Here is a 14,357-nt window from a genome sequence, read left to right as displayed (position 1 = left end):
CTATTATTATTTATATAGAACCTTTAAAAACAGAGTTTACAAAGTGATTTGATATAAAGCAATATAACAGAAAGTCCAACAAAAGCAAGACAAACTAAGGTCAAATTTAAACACTGATAAAACAGTACAATAGATGAAACAACAAAAACAATCGACAGATTGCAAACAAACAATAATGCTAATAATAATGATAATTAAATGTTCATCAACTTCTGAAAAGGTGAAAAAGTGCCTTCATTCTGAGACTTCATACACCTCTCTCTTCTTTTGCCAACAGGGGACGACTGTGTTTCCTCTTCTTACGTCTGTCCTTCATGATGAGAGCGAATGGGAGAGCCCAAACTCTTTTAACCCTTCCCACTTCCTGGATAAGGAGGGTAAATTTATCAGGAGGGATGCCTTCATGCCCTTTTCTGCAGGTACAAAAACTTTGTCAGGGTTTTGTATTTTAGGGATTACAGAGAATTTTCACACAGTGTGATCCAGTTTAACTCTTTGCAAATCTCTTTGTTCTTGCAGGTCGCAGGGCGTGTCCTGGAGAAAGTCTGGCAAAGATGGAGCTCTTCCTCTTCTTCACCTCCCTCCTCCAGCGCTTTTGTTTCACTCCTCCACCTGGAGTCCCAGAGGAAGAACTGGATCTGAATCCAGCTGTGGGCTTCACCCTCACCCCTTCACCTCATGAGCTGTGTGCCGTCAGTCGCCAATGAGGAAGAGAGCAGTAGCATGGCATTATACTGTAACTGTACGTGCCCATGACATGAATACTGTTTAAGTCACCCTCACAGGTAGCAGAACATACTGAGCAGCCAGAAAAGTACATATATTTGTGTAAATATACAACAGTGGCATATAATGGCTAACGAGCTGTCTCACTCTAAATAAGTGCATATATGTCCAAATTCCTACAGATTGTTTAAACTGTATACAAATTACAAAAAAACACAGGCTAGACACGGCTTCATTGGCCTATATATTCCTGCTTCCAGGTCACTGTTGATTATTTTGACAAAACAATGTACTTGGTTTTGTAGAATTTGTCATGGGTTTACTTTCTTATATTGCATAAATCACATATCATGTATTAGCCCACTATAAATAAATCAAGGCTTGCCTCTTCCTATGGCCGATAGCCTACCCCATGTAGCCTGCATCTAAAAATTACAATAATGTACAATTATACACTGTTATTTTTCTGTTCTAGAGAAATACTTGATAATTAAAAATATTGGACTTACTGTTTTCTTTAATGTTTTTCGATGGAATACAAATAAGTAATAATTCTCAGGACTTGATGAAGGGGAAAAATGCATAAAAACTGCTTTTAAATTATGATTTGGTCAGTTGATCGTCAACCGTAATGCTTCTTCTTGCTAACTTGTATTTAGCACATAGGACCTTACATATTGGGAAACACTGTGTTATGGATCTTATCAGCTTTCTGACACATGGAATGATACAACAACCAAATAGGGCAATGACAGCTAAACAGAAAACCACCATAACACCAATTTAAGTGAGAAATCTATCCTATCGGCCGAATAATTTTTCAAACCAATCTCCTGTCCACATGTGCTGACCAGCATTGTCTTTGAGTTCTGTAGCCATGGTTTGGAGTTGAGAGAGTGCTTTGGTGAATGAGCTGTGTTGTTTGGAATGGAAGTACAACAAGAGTCTCCGAACAAAACACAAACCCACGATTGTTCGGCTGACATGTCTAGGGGCTGCACGTGGCGTAGTGGCTAGCACTGTCACCTCACAGCAAGAGGGGCCCAGGTCCGTTCTCCTCGTTCTCCGGGATCTCCGGCTTCCTCCCACAGTCCAACTTAGGTTATTTGGAGACTCAAAATTAGAGCGTGAATGTTTGTCTGTGTCCTGCGATAAACTGGCGACCTTCGCCCCGCGATAAGGATAGGATAAGGTTTGGACATCTCTAGGGTCATCCTGATCTCGTAGCGTGACCCAGATTCAGCCCTTTATTGTGATGCAATCTCAAAACCCATTTTCCGGGAGAAACTCGTCCGATAAATTTCCTTGAGAGAAATAAACGCGACAGGTATTTTATTGAACAGACACTTAGAAGAATTCAGCTGAATGGTCAGAGCTCTTTTCCCACGGATGGTTCAGAGTCAAAGTTTTATAGAGTATATATGCTTCACAAAAACTGCACATTATTTTGTCCCCCACCCCTCTCTTCACACTACACCAAAAGGTTTCACTCATAGAGGTTTGTTCATTCATGTAAAATAGCAGGTACGATCGGCCAAAATCATTTTTCTTTTACAAATCTCTCTGCTGACCGAGACCAGCCAGGAGTACAGAAGACAGGAGGAATGACTGATATGGTTGTCCATCATTCTTTATGAACTTCACTAAAGTGTTATTTATTTTACTAATATTTGACATTTGTTTCCAGTGAGATATTATTGACTTTGTTATTCTAAACATGTGTTCCTGCTCTATAAACAATATTTAGATATATTTTAAATACAAATTCTGAATTTATGGTGACAGTGTTTCAACACTTTGATGTTTTGGCTAATGAATCAAAAATATCATATAGCTTTTTGAGCAGTTTGATTGGTGCAGCTGTAAATTAGTCCATTGGGACAGAGTAGTCAATTCACTTTCTTAATGAGACACCAACTTTGCTTCAGCACTTATGTAAAAGATCAAATGTGTTGAAAAAGCTGGTTTCAGAGTGGACAGCAGTGTTACCTTTTCAGTGGCATTACAATCTCAAAAGCTTTCCACTGTGCAAAAGTGTGACAATGCTTGAGTACTAATTTTGAAATCCCTCACGACTGACGGCACACAGCTCATGAGGTGTCGGGGTGAGTGTGAAGCCCACAGCCGGAGTCAGATCCAGTTCTTCCTCTGGGACTCCAGGTGGAGGAGTGAAACGAAAGCGCTGAAGGAGGGAGGTGAAGAAGAGGAAGAGCTCCATCTTAGCCAGACTTTCTCCCGGACACGCCCTCTGTCCTGTGAGAGAACAAGCTTCAGATAATCTGAAAAACTTTGATTGGTATTGAAAAGAAGTGTTTGCTGAGCTCGCTAACCTGCAGAGAAGGGCATGAAGGCATCTCTCTTGACAAACTTCCCATCCTTGTCCAAGAAATGGACAGGATTAAAGGTGCGTGGAGTCTCCCACTCACTTTCATCCCACAGAACAGATGTCAAAAGAGGAAACACAGGGGTCCCCTTGAAGGAGACATTTATTAATGCTTACAATGTTTTAAAGAGCAGGATAAACTACCATCTTTATGCAGCTTTCTAGAATCAAGCATGCAGTTACATAATGTTTCATTAGTCTGCGTTAACTGGAAGACTTGTTTTCATCAGTCAGATTCTTACCTTTCTTATGAAATAGCCCTGAAAAGTCACATCTGCGCTGGTGATGTGAGGAATAGAGATGGGAAGGATATTAGTGAATCTCTGTGTCTCATGGACGACAGCGTCAGAGAAGGGAAGGTTCATCCTGTCCTGTGCCTTAACTTGACGGTTCCCAACCACCCTACTCAGCTCTGCCTGGACCTGGTCTGGAAATGAGAGAAAAAAGAAGTCACAGTGGCTAAAAAACAAAGCAACAGTAAAACATGTTTTTATCACTAACACAACATGATTGCTTTTTATAGTCATTTGAGTGAACACACTCCACAAGACATTGCAATTGCTATATCACAGAATTTAGCACAAGCTAGGAAACATTCATCTCAATGCCATTAGTGTCATTTTATGACCAGCTGGTAGAACATTGCACTCATAGTCAGTGGCGGGCCGTCAGGGCCTGCAAGGCCTTCTCTGCTGGCCTAGACAGAATCACAAAGTTATAGCTATTTTATAATTTAATAATTTTTCTTAAATACACTACATGTATTATAATTTATAAAATTATTTTTCCCATTATCTTATTTTCTCATTGCACAGCTACTGTGTTCCTCAGTTGCTCTGCTTCCAGTGCAGCTTGTTTTAAGTAAAGCTTTTATCCAATCAGATCTCACCTCTGTGTCTCTAGGTAAGAACAGAGGCCCCAGGCCTGCAGACTCACAAGTGCATCCATGTGCAGTTTAAGTGAATGGGGACGATATTGTTGATTGTCATAGTGTTCAACCAATCAGATCTTTCGTTTGACATGTTGGGCGTATTCTTTGACATGTCAGCGCCTGTTAGCTGGCCTAGCCATACGTGATTGGTCAGTGGGCTAGCATGACATGTTGGGCGGTGACAATCCCAATATCTGCTGTCTCTGTCGAGTGGACATTTTCAGGCCTCAAACGCATTAAAACGTATTCAAGAAATACAACTGGGGAGGCTCGACTGTCTGAGAAGGACTTCTTACTGGAACTAAAACGCACGGATGTACTGAACAACCGTGAGATTAAACTCTTTGTTAACAAAGAAAGGAGGATGGACTTTGTCTTTAAGTGAACAACAGCTTTGGTATGTTAACTGCTTTTGTTTTTACATCGTCCTCCAAAGCCAAAGAGCAGTGACAGAAGTCGTGCTCCAGGAGACGCTCCTCGCCATCAAAGCATGGTTTTCTCCTCACAGGCTTCAATTTTGCTCACGTGAGCAGAGATGTTCTGCATGGAGTGACGTGAAAGGAGTAATTAGTGTTCGTGGCTGTTTGGGTTGCACACGCGTGACCTCTACACACGTGCATGGATCGCATTTGTGCTTGTGGATTTTGACATTGATCTGCCTTCATACCATTGGCCAAAAATTATCATAAGGAACGTAAACAACAAACATGGCTATCGTTACTCACAGCTGTCAAGCTAGCAGCTTGTGGAAGACTCCAGTGACGAGCAATGAATGCACGAGCAGAATACGAGCAGGCAGGCAGGAATTTAAGCAGGTAGAATTAAATGATTGGTCGGGCTTATTACAGTCCTGTGACAGTCACAGATACCAGATTTTATTTGTCAAAGCATTTGATTCATTGATTCCTGTCAGAATGTAATGAACAAAATGAAAACTGCACACATGGTGCAGATACAATGGTATATCAAGGTAACTGGATTTTATTAGAACAAACTGAACAAATACATAAATTGTATTTACTAGTCATAGGCTCCCTATGGCCCCGAAAAATTGGACTCATTGGAAATCCAACCCATTGACCTTTGCAGCATGTTGTTCCATCTGTTCTCTCCCTCTTTCCTGTCAATCTTTGACTGCATCAAATTAAGGTAACATTTTTATATTTTGACTTCTACTACTATGTTACGTACCCCAGTTGATTGCAACAGGTCTCAGCATATTACTTACCTTGTATTTGAGGATATTTGGCCATGAGCAACAGAGCCCATCTCAGTGTAGTTCCTGTCGTATCGGTACCAGCCACAAAGAGGTTGCTAATAGTTGACACAAGGTTCTCTATGTTGTAGAATGACTCCGTAATCCCTAAATTCTTCACAGATGAAAGATTAAAAGTGTTAAAACTTCATTTTAAAAAGGCGTTCTTGCCATTTTTCATCCTCCAGTTATTGGCCGTTTTCATAGAATTAGAATGGTGGTGATGTTTTATGGATTCATGTTAATCATCAATTAAGTCGTTAAAAAAAAACTAATGAATAACTATAGATTCAAACCTTCTATTATGATATCACACTTGATTTTAATACCTCTATTTTCTGTTTTTGTGCCAGAAACGAGTCCACAAATCCTCTGCACATCTGAGCATTCAAAGTTTCTTGTAAACGTCCGATCAGCTGCTTTATTTGTTTTTTGTTTTCAGCAACATTCTTCCTGAGACGCATCCTGTTGCTCACGAATTGAAGTATCCACGGGTAAATATTGTACAACTGTTGTAATTGAATAGAGAACAACACATTCAACATGTTATTATCTGTACAACACGAAGGCACAATAAAAAGGTCAATATGCATGACATGAGTCTGTAATTCTCACTATAACCCACAAAAGGTAAATCTTATAGTTTATTTAATGAAAGACAAAGTGGTACCTGTATTGAAGGAGAGCCTGAAAGTCGAATGTTGTCATTGGCTCGGTCTACCATACATGTAAACTCTGCATCACTGTAATCAAATCTGCTGCCATAGACAATTGAACAGATGATGTTGGAAACTGCATAGTTTATTGACTGGGTAGCACTGAAGGGTTTACCTAAAACAAACAAAAAATAAATGAGCAAAACAATAATATAAAATCCTTATGAAGACACAATACAATACAGGAGAAGAGTTACCTTCATGTCTTTCGAACACTTCGTTCAGATATTGAATCTCCTCAATGATTTTCTCCTCTGCCGCTTTTTTGCCCATCCCAAAGTCTCTCAGGTTGCTCAGAGCAAAACGCCTCATTTCTTTCCATGATTCCCCATTGGCAAATAAGATTCCTTTACCTAAAGTGAATGAAGTACACATCTTTTTCTCAAATATTATTTGAACTTTTTGAAATCGGATTACATCGTTACAGCACCATGGTTGTAGCGATGGAAAAATAAGTCGGTTGGTCTACTACTTTTGTCCAGATAGATACCTCTAGAACTATTGGATGAATTGCAATGCAATCTGGTACATTCATCGTTCCTAGAGGATGAATCCCCCAAATCCCTGACTTCTGTAATGATGAAGTACGTTCAGAGGCTTGTCAAAGACTTAATCAACTTCTAACTATGCAAAAAGCCTGTCAGTGTCTCAACCACCTCGTATGCATGACGGACTTCAGGCTGCTCCTCAAGGTGCTGCTTCCTACACCTGCACCATGAAGACTGTCCTGACAGGCAGAACCACTGCCTGGTTCAGGAATAGCCCCAAGAGGGACTACCTGGCCTGAAGACCATCAGATGTCAACTTACCTCAATCCCCCCAACAAGAGAATGTTCTCCCTGCTGCCGCTGCCTGAAGGCCACAAAGGATTAGGAGTTTCTTCCTCGGGGTCAATAGTTATCCGAATCAGTGACCAAGGCTGGCTAATGCAGTCACCCAGGCTATCACACTTTGTTGTCTTTGCACACACATTACCAAGGCTAATCACAACAACTATGCCCTTTAACAGTATGAACTCATTTTACATTCTAAACTACACAACATTTGCATTGCGGAGCAATGGGAGCATGGAAGACGCTTTTAGCTCAAAGCACAACTGTGCCTTACACAGCAGCTATTATGGCTGTAGACTGAGAGCTGTGTGATGTAAACATTGTCGTTGGATCAAATGTATGCGTCAGATGAACTTATACTGTGAGTGGTGATCACTAAAATCCGCTGCTTTGTACTTACTATGTAAACCACTTAAGTCATTGCCTAATGGAGTGACTTGTCTCTCTCCAAACTCCACAGCATAGTTGACCAGTGCCTGCTTCACGGTCTTGTATCCTGCCAGAATTACCACTTTCTGGGGTCCGAAATACACAGTGAACACTGATCCATAGTTCTTGGAAAGCTATGAAACAAAAAAAGCAGTGATCATTACAACTTTGAAAAAAAACAAAAAACAGGATATTGTCTGGTTATTAAGTTTTGCAGCCTTTGTAGTATTGAAATCATCACAACATTACTCTTAATCCCAAACAGACATAGTAGAAAGAAATGCATCACTGATACCTGATCAGCCAATTGTCACCAATACCTGATCCAGTATCTGATCAATATTCAATAACAGTATCGGTACATCGCTACTATTAGATGGATGAAAGTCCAATTTACAAATCTTATGATAACTCAACAGTTACTGGTAAAAATATCTGCTTTAATCAGATTCATATAGGAATGTCTGTCTGAATTATACCATTTTTATTTATGTTGAAATGGTATCAAAAACAACAAAATAACAGGTGATTCCACACTTTGAACAGCAGTGTGTATACCGTGTACAATTTAGTATCACTTACCTCAAACAGCGTGCTGTGGAGTGACTTAAGATTCAGCTGCAGCAAATTGCCAAACACAGGCAGTGGTCTGGGTCCTGGAGGCTCCTTTCTCTGATGGTCAAAGTTTGGGAAAAATACATACAAGACGAGGAGGATCCCAACAGTGCCCAGTAGAATGGTTGTACTGGGGCACTGCAGAAAAAGGCTTTCCATGACAGCCAGTAAGCCACACTTTCAACAAAGTCAGAGACAATATTTTATGTTGTGCGAGTATTAGAGTGAAGCCCTGCCCCAATTTGACCTGACACTGTAGCCTGCGACAGTATGTGTACAAATGTGTTGTTTTCAGACCAAGAACAAGTGCTTACATTTGAGTACATGCCAATATTAAGTATCGATGTAAGTACTCAACTATACCATTACAGTTCTAACGTTAACTTTAAAAAATGTGTTTCATTTCAACAGAATATCCCCACTTTCTCACTCTAATATATTAAATATACAAAATGACGCTTTTGTTGACATTTTATCAATCAACATTTGAGTTTACTTGATACAGAGCATAGGTTGCAGTACTGATGTTAATAATTAACGGCACTTCAGCTCAACATTTCAAAGAAATATGAATTTGAAAAAAGCTGCGCAAAACTCAGTGTGCAGCTTGTCACTTTAAGGAGAATAGCACGAATCCATTGTAAAGGTCAGCACACCGTGAAGGCTCAGTGTGTAAGATTTAGTGGCATCTAGTGGTAACAGGATGACCCAAGACATGTCTAAACCTTATCCTATCCTTATCGCAGGGCGAAGGTCGCCAGTTTATCGCAGGACACAGACAAACATTCACGCTCTAATTTTGAGTCTCCAAATAACCTAAGCTGGACTGTGGGAGGAAGCCGGAGATCCCGGAGAACGAGGAGAACGGACCTGGGCCCCTCTTGCTGTGAGGTGACAGTGCTAGCCACTACGCCACGTGCAGCCCCTAGACATGTTGGCAGCCGAACAATCTTGGGTTTGTGTTTTGTTCGGAGACTCTTGGTGTACTTTCATTCCAAACAACACAGCTCATTCACCAAAGCACTCTCTCAACTCCAAACCATGGCTACAGAACTCAAAGACAATGCTGGTCAGCACATGTGGACAGGAGATTGGTTTGAAAAATTATTCGGCCGATAGGATAGATTTCTCACTTAAATTGGTGTTATGGTGGTTTTCTGTTTAGCTGTCATTGCCCTATTTGGTTGTTGTATCATTCCATGTGTCAGAAAGCTGATAAGATCCATAACACAGAGTGTTCCCAATATGTAAGGTCCTATGTGCTAAATACAAGTTAGCAAGAAGAAGCATTACGGTTGATGATCAACTGACCAAATCATAATTTAAAAGCAGTTTTAATGGATTTTCCCCCTTTATCAAGTACTGAGAATTATTACTTGTTATTATTATTTGTTTTCCATCGAAAAACAAATATAGCAAGTCCAATATTTTTAATTATCAAGTATTTCTCTAGAACAGAAAAATAACAGTGTATAATTGTACATTATTGTAATTTTTAGATGCAGGCTACATGGGGTAGGCTATCGGCCATAGGAAGAGGCAAGCCTTGATTTATTTATAGTGGGCTAATACATGATATGTGATTTATGCAATATAAGAAAGTAAACCCATGACAAATTCTACAAAACCAAGTATATTTTTTTGTCAAAATAATCAACAGTGACCTGGAAGCAGGAATATATAGGCCAATGAAGCCGTGCCTGTGTTTTTTTGTAATTTGTATACAGTTTAAACAATCTGTAGGAATTTGGACGTATATGCACTTATTTAGAGTGAGACAGCTCGTTAGCCATTATATGCCACTGTTGTATATTTACACAAATAGATGTACTTTTCTGGCTGCTCAGTATGTTCTGCTACCTGTGAGGGTGACTTAATATTCATGTCATGGGCACATACAGTTACAGTATAATGCCATGCTACAGCTCTCTTCCTCATTGGCGACTGACGGCACACAGCTCATGAGGTGAAGGGGTGAGGGTGAAGCCCACAGCTGGAGTCAGATCCAGTTCTTCCTCTGGGACTCCAGGTGGAGGAGTGAAACAAAAGCGCTGGAGGAGGGAGGTGAAGAAGAGGAAGAGCTCCATCTTTGCCAGACTTTCTCCAGGACACGCCCTGCGACCTGCAAGAACAAAGAGATTTGCAAAGAGTTAAACTGGATCACACTGTGTGAAAATTCTCTGTAATCCCTAAAATACAAAACCCTGACAAAGTTTTTGTACCTGCAGAAAAGGGCATGAAGGCATCCCTCCTGATAAATTTACCCTCCTTATCCAGGAAGTGGGAAGGGTTAAAAGAGTTTGGGCTCTCCCATTCGCTCTCATCATGAAGGACAGAAGTAAGAAGAGGAAACACAGTCGTCCCCTGTTGGCAAAAGAAGAGAGAGGTGTATGAAGTCTCAGAATGAAGGCACTTTTTCACCTTTTCAGAAGTTGATGAACATTTAATTATCATTATTATTAGCATTATTGTTTGTTTGCAATCTGTCGATTGTTTTTGTTGTTTCATCTATTGTACTGTTTTATCAGTGTTTAAATTTGACCTTAGTTTGTCTTGCTTTTGTTGGACTTTCTGTTATATTGCTTTATATCAAATCACTTTGTCAACTCTGTTTTTAAAGGTTCTATATAAATAATAATAGTTATGTGGGCAACCGACCTCTTTGATGAAAAAGCCTTGGAAGATGACGTCTCGGCTGGTTTTGTGAGGAACGGCCATGGGGAGAATGCTGGCCAGTCTCTGTGTCTCATGGATGACAGCATCGGTGTACGGCAGGCTCTTCCGGTCATCGACCTGGATCTGACGGCTTCCTACTACCCTGCTCAGCTCCTCCTGGACCTGGTCTGGACTCGCATATTAATAAATTAATATTCTTTGTCTGCATTCATTTGAACAAGACTAGTCCACAGCCATGCAACCTCTGTGAAGCTGTAGCCTACTCTGAGCTCAGTGCTAACATCAGCATTCTAACATCTTCAAAATGACTTATAATTCCTGAAAATCAAATCACTATAAAAGACAATCTGTATAAACATTTTTTAAAAGGTTCCTCTCAAAGGTTTCTTCTATGGGCCTATTCTTTTGACCTTGTCGTTGTCAAGTAGGCTATTTCAGGGCATCTACAGGTGAATAACAAATGCACACCAATGAGCCTCAACCCTCTCTTTACCTTGTATATGAGGATATTTAGCCATAAGCAGCAAACCCCATCTCAGTGTAGTCGCTGTGGTATCGGTACCAGCTGAAAACAGGTTGGTCACTGTGAATATCAAGTTCTTCTCATTGTAGTGAGTGTCCTTAACACAAGAGTCCTAAGAGAAAGAACACCCATATATGATTAAATAAGCATAACATGAGCTCTTTTTTATGGATGAAAACTTTAAAAAAAAACATTGTCTTACCTCCTCCTTCTGCTTCCGGATCAGAAAACAGTCCACAAGCCCCCTGCAGAAGTGAGGGTTCAGTGTCTCTTTCAGATGCATCATTAAGTCTTTGACATCTCTGACAGTCACCGCAACATTTTTTAATAAAATCTGATGTGTTCTATGTGCCCCATTACGTACAGTATATGTATTCATAAACTGTAGATTTAGCATTTAGACACTTTTTGATCAGTTGTTTGACACAGTTAAATAATCAACCAGTTTACATCCATTTTTAGTCTGACAGCATTTTCTTGTATTGTTTTGTCACTTAAAGTTGGTCCCACTGCACACTATCTAAAGATATAGTTGATGTTTACCCTAATCTGAAAGTACTAGCCTAAATCTTGTGAAAAGGTCTGCAGACGATACTCAGCCTTCTGTTGGACCATATATATGTGTATATGTGTATATGAATCTACTGCTATAAAATGCTGATGCCGTTTACCATTCTGCACAACCTTTCACCGTTTCATCAGCTACCCCTGCTTGTGTGCAATCCCCTTAAAACTGCAGCAGATTAAAAAGCAAATACGAAGGTCACCTGGATTGACGCAGAGCCCACAATGCGTATGTTTTCGTTGGCTCTTCTCACCAGGTTTTTGAATCGGGGGTCATTGTACTCAAACCTGCTGCCGTACACAATAGCGGAGATGATGTTGGATGTTGCGTGATTTACCGGGCATGCTGTATCAAATGGTTTCCCTGTGAAATGGCAGTCAAAAATACTGAAAATTATTAAGATGTAAAAGCAAAAGGAAAATGATCGTCTTGTACTATTAAAGCAAACCCCACTATGACTTACACTGGCTACAGAAGGAACTAGAATATGGGGGATGATTTGAGCACAGCGTACCATTTTCTGAGCAAAATAACAAACCCTGCAGAGGAATTGTCAATCAGCATTAAGATGTGACCTTCTGCTATTTGTTGTATATTTCAACTCCATACCTTTGTGCTTTTCAAACTCTTGGATCAGATGGTGGCATTCCTCCAAGATTTTATGCTCAGAGAGTCTTTTGCCCATCCCAAAGTCTCTGAGGGTGGTGAGGGCGAAACGCCGCATCTCTTTCCATGATTCTCCATTTGCAAACAGAATTCCTATCAAGTACGACATGCAAGTTACATTTAATCTGAACTAGTCATGTGGATATCATTAGATACAACACGCATCAGTGATATAAAACAAAGTAGAAACGTAAACATTGAAACCAAAAATAAAAACAGTGTATAATCAAACAGATGACAAATACAAGGATATTTGTGCACTTGATTTAGCTATAACTGGTCATTTATATTATTTGGTTCTGTGCTAAAAAGTACACACACTGTATATTGAAGAGTATGTAAAGGTAGATCCCATATTTGTATTAACAAGCCAAAAAAGGATACTGGTCTAGACATATAGGACCCTGAAGACACCTAAAAGACAGTCTAGTGGTCTGCAGGAGAACTTGACCCCTGACTTCTGTCAGGAATTTCTAACCTACTATACAGGTCATCACATACATTTTACCCTCCAATTAAATGTACCTGTAATCTGAGATGTTGTGACGTTGACATTCTGTTCTTTGAACAAGGTCAACCTGAGGTACTGTAAGATTAAACTCTAACCAAACACGTTATTCAGCTTAGTCTCTCCTTTGAGATTTGCTGCTCTCCTGAGTGTTGGCAGAGCCATCATTGGCGGGTATAAAATTAGTAACCCGAGACCTTATGCAATGGTATTCCAGGCCATATACGTTTGAGCTTGTGTTTTAACTGCAAGGTTTAGTCAGAGGTGTACCTTAACAGCGGAACAAATGTCTCTTTTTGAGGATTTTGTTGTCTACCTCTGCTCTAGTCCCACCGCTTTGTTAGGGGTTGTTGCTCTCCTGCTCGTCCTCCATCTCGTTTCCAATAGTTTCACCTCCCAGGCATTCGGAAATGTGTCATGGTAGGGACCCTACAGGTCACAAACTGCTGAGACATGAGGACAACAGGGACAATGTTTTGGCAAAAACAACACCGTTGTGGCCGAAATTAGGAGAAGAGACGTAGTAGTTGGAGTAGCAACCAGCAGAGATTGTTCTTGTGTACACAAGGACGTGTTTACAACGAAGTGTCAGAGTTCTAAAGTCTGACTTTATAACTGTTGGTGGACTGTACCTTACATCACAGTCCACCAATCAAATCCCTTTGATTGAACAAATACAAAAACACATCTGGTCCACTCATCATGTGATGCCCTCTTTCACCTGGCCGAGTCAGGTTGACATTTTTTGCAGGTCAAATGATGTTGGTGTGTAGTTTTACTGGGACATGCTCTGTTAATCTTTTAAACATGTTTATACAAGCTGTGTTCAAAGTACCAAATTATATGAGGTCTCGTGCAGTTATTCTACAACATATTCCTTTCTCTGCACTGATTGGAGTGTTTTTGGGGCTGCTGCTATAGACCTGGATGAGCTCACTGACACTGTGACATCGTAACAACAATAAACCCTGGTTTACTGCAAGACTCAGGCAGCTTCGTCGGGCTAAAGAGGAGGCCTACAGAAGTGGGGACAGGATCCTGTACAACCAGGCCAGAAACACACTGACGAGGGAGATTTGTTTTCTATTCAGGGTCTCTTCAAAAAGACAGCCCCCTAGCCCCCAGCTCTCAGTTATTTCTTTTTTCAAAGCACGCTATTCAGTGTTGTTTAAATATGGGGTCAGATCAGTCTCAATAATTGCAAATGCACACAAAGGCACATGCCCTTCTCTGCAGGTTAGCGAGCTCAGCAAACACTTCTTTTCAATACCAATCAAAGTTTTTCAGATTATCTGAAGCCTGTTTTCTCACAGAACAGAGGGCTTTCAGTGGAAAGCTTTCGAGATTGTAATGCCACTGAAAAGGTAACACTGCTGTCCACTCTGAAACCAGCTTATTCAACACATTTGTTTCTTTAACTTAACTGCTCAGTAAGAAAATGGGATAACTTTTGATAATCTTTGATTCATTAGCCAAAACATCAAAGTGTTGAAAAACTGTCACCATAGGGCAGAGATTGTTATTGATTTAT

General features: G+C 40.3%; 3 protein-coding genes across 4 annotated transcripts in view; 1 reads left to right on the top strand and 2 right to left on the bottom strand.

The window, feature by feature from the left end:
- abca3b (ATP-binding cassette, sub-family A (ABC1), member 3b) overlaps positions 1-1,235 on the top strand; it is a 32,874-nt gene extending 31,639 nt beyond the window's left edge. For both annotated transcript variants that reach the window (XM_076085949.1, XM_076085950.1), the window contains 2 exons: positions 278-419; positions 520-1,235. In XM_076085949.1, coding sequence (XP_075942064.1) covers positions 278-419; positions 520-707 — 330 coding nt within the window. In that variant the 3' untranslated portion in view covers positions 708-1,235. The remainder of the gene's footprint in view (positions 1-277; positions 420-519) is intronic.
- A 1,544-nt stretch (positions 1,236-2,779) lies between these two features.
- Positions 2,780-8,047, bottom strand: LOC142944813 (cytochrome P450 2K1-like). The gene is made up of 9 exons (XM_076085951.1): positions 7,856-8,047; positions 7,254-7,407; positions 6,209-6,364; positions 5,966-6,126; positions 5,625-5,804; positions 5,269-5,410; positions 3,352-3,536; positions 3,057-3,198; positions 2,780-2,979 (listed from the first exon to the last, which is right to left on the bottom strand). Exons 1-9 carry the CDS (start codon positions 8,045-8,047, stop codon positions 2,780-2,782), a joined length of 1,512 nt encoding a protein of 503 aa, XP_075942066.1.
- A 1,545-nt stretch (positions 8,048-9,592) lies between these two features.
- Positions 9,593-12,442, bottom strand: LOC142944816 (cytochrome P450 2K4-like). Its single transcript, XM_076085955.1, has 7 exons — positions 12,262-12,442; positions 11,855-12,015; positions 11,290-11,469; positions 11,058-11,199; positions 10,547-10,731; positions 10,111-10,252; positions 9,593-10,010 (listed from the first exon to the last, which is right to left on the bottom strand). The coding sequence occupies exons 1-7, from the start codon at positions 12,425-12,427 to the stop codon at positions 9,823-9,825; spliced, it is 1,164 nt and encodes a 387-aa protein (XP_075942070.1). The 5' UTR covers positions 12,428-12,442; the 3' UTR covers positions 9,593-9,822.
- Between the last annotated feature and the right edge of the window lie 1,915 nt (positions 12,443-14,357).

Source organism: Anarhichas minor, unplaced genomic scaffold, assembly GCF_050575085.1.
Source record: "Anarhichas minor isolate MPS153535 unplaced genomic scaffold, ASM5057508v1 ptg000007l, whole genome shotgun sequence".
In the NCBI taxonomy this organism is placed as follows: Eukaryota; Metazoa; Chordata; class Actinopteri; order Perciformes; family Anarhichadidae; genus Anarhichas; species Anarhichas minor.
The sequence above is the reverse complement of the archived record's forward strand: the minus strand, read 5'-3'. Positions and strand labels throughout refer to the sequence as shown.